The sequence below is a fragment of the Halyomorpha halys genome, unplaced genomic scaffold (assembly GCF_000696795.3).
Source record: "Halyomorpha halys isolate HHAL.00 unplaced genomic scaffold, Hhal_1.1 Scaffold262.1, whole genome shotgun sequence".
Lineage (NCBI taxonomy): Eukaryota > Metazoa > Arthropoda > Insecta > Hemiptera > Pentatomidae > Halyomorpha > Halyomorpha halys.
Window position 1 is genome coordinate 937,710 of NW_027109480.1, and position 2,082 is coordinate 939,791.

The 2,082-nt window shown below is 25.8% G+C and overlaps 1 protein-coding gene across 3 annotated transcripts in view; it reads right to left on the bottom strand.

The window, feature by feature from the left end:
* The window catches only part of Graf (GTPase regulator associated with FAK), a 123,052-nt gene that overhangs the window by 21,832 nt on the left and 99,138 nt on the right, over positions 1–2,082 (bottom strand). For all 3 annotated transcript variants that reach the window (XM_067047662.1, XM_014420177.2, XM_067047661.1), the window contains one exon: positions 414–493. In XM_067047662.1, the coding sequence (XP_066903763.1) occupies positions 414–493 (80 nt within the window). The remainder of the gene's footprint in view (positions 1–413; positions 494–2,082) is intronic.

Sequence of the window (2,082 nt, forward strand, 5' to 3'; positions counted from 1 at the left end):
GGTGTGTGTGTCATATTATTTCATTCTTATGTTGGACAGGTTCAATCTAAACTATTTATGAATTTACTAACTTTATTTTATAAATTTATGCTTGTACATTTGTATCATTATTTTTGTTAACAAAAATTATTTTATTTTATTTTTCACGTAAGTATTGAATTTAATTGTATTATATAAATTCTAAAATTCTAGCACATAAACCATTGTAGCCTCCACAATGCCCCAATAATTAAAACTGTAATAAACACATATTTTATTCTCCATTCATCATTTTTGTATGGTGTTTTGTTTAAATTAATGAAAGTAGATTCACGCTTAGGAGAAATGAATAACAGAAAACATTTGCCCATTTTACTTAGAAATGTAAAAGTTAAATAAATGGTATAGCTAAAATAATTAATTAATAATCTTACCATTTGTGATTATCTGGTTGGGTTCAAATGATAATTCACCATCATTTTCCCCAAGGCATGCATACAAAGTACGTACTCGTCTGAAATCAAAAAGATATTCACATAATTTCATTGAAATGATCAAAGAAATTCTTGTAAAATTTATATATTATTATTTGCTTATATTTATAAATATAAATATACACACACATACAAACAAGCACCATTTATCCACAAGAAAATTTTAATTTCAGAAGATAAAAACTGTAGCCACAAACAATATATAGATGCTGAATTGTACATAGAAAGTGAAAAAAGAGAATATGATTTAGAATATTTGGACATTATACCACTAAATATTCTAGCCTTTTATTACTAAGTGGATGTAATTATTATTTACATATTAATTAGATTTTTTTAAAAATGAGGTTAAGTAAATAAAAGTTAAATTGTTTAATTTTTGTTGAATAGCTTTATTTATTAATCATTCACAATTAAAAGGTATAATTCCTTTAATAGCATTTAGTAAATAAATAATGATTTAATCTTCAATTGTAATTTAGTAATATTGATATTTTACCTAGTAATTCTGTAATATGGAAGTATGAATATTTAAAAATTTCCTTCTTATTTTATGAATTAATTTTTATCAATGATGTTAAATACTATGTTACGATTTCCATGGTAAGATAAAAACACTGGCGATATCTGCGTAAACAAAAGAGATTATGGGAAAAAACAAAAACACAAGCGATATGTTTAGGCGAGTGGATTTTGGTTTTGTGAAGGGGAATCTTCAGCACGTCCTGGATAACAGAGTTGTGGCATTACATCATTATAGATTATATATCTATAATTCTGGTGATACAGTGACCGAAAAGGAAATATCGGACAACCTTGTGTTCTGCTAGGAGTATACCCAAATTTTATTTTAATGTCACTTTTATATTCCATTCCTTTGTGCAGTAATGTAAATAATAGTTGATAAGGTTAATCATTTAAGTTAAAGTTAAGTCAACCTATAAGTTCTCATTGTTTTATTAATTGATATGAATTCTTTTCTTTCCTTTTTCATTCTCTGTACATATATTTCTTCTTATCATTAAACTTTTGTACATATAGTTCTTCTGTTTATTCTTATGCATGTACACTGCTTTCAACTTGTGAATTTTACCTATATATTTTTTTTTTTTTTTTTTTAATGCTTACTTAATATTTCGATAATTCAACAGGTGGAAGGTAACATCCCTAGGTTTTCACTTATCTACATGTAAAGGTATTCGCCAGTGGTTATAATTCGATTATCATTTATATAAGGGTATATTGTGGGCATATTGTTTCGGGGTTTTCTTTATTTCCAAGGAAAAAATAATATGGCGCCTAAGGAGCAATTTATTGTTTATTGTTTTTTCTTTTTTTCCCTTTTGGCGATTATACTTATTTTTTAAAATTATTTTCCTTTAACTCACCCCCTTCTCCACTGAGCGTGAGCAAGTATAAACGATATATATTGTAATATGCTCTTTTTTAGTAAATAGTATATTTTGATGTATAAATGGTTTTAATATGTTTTATTTTATGTATCATTTTAATATTCATTGCTTTGTTTATCCAAAAAGCAAACTAACCAAGTTTCATTGTTTATAATAACTTCGTGATACAAAAAAACAAGATGGCGGTATGTTGTCAA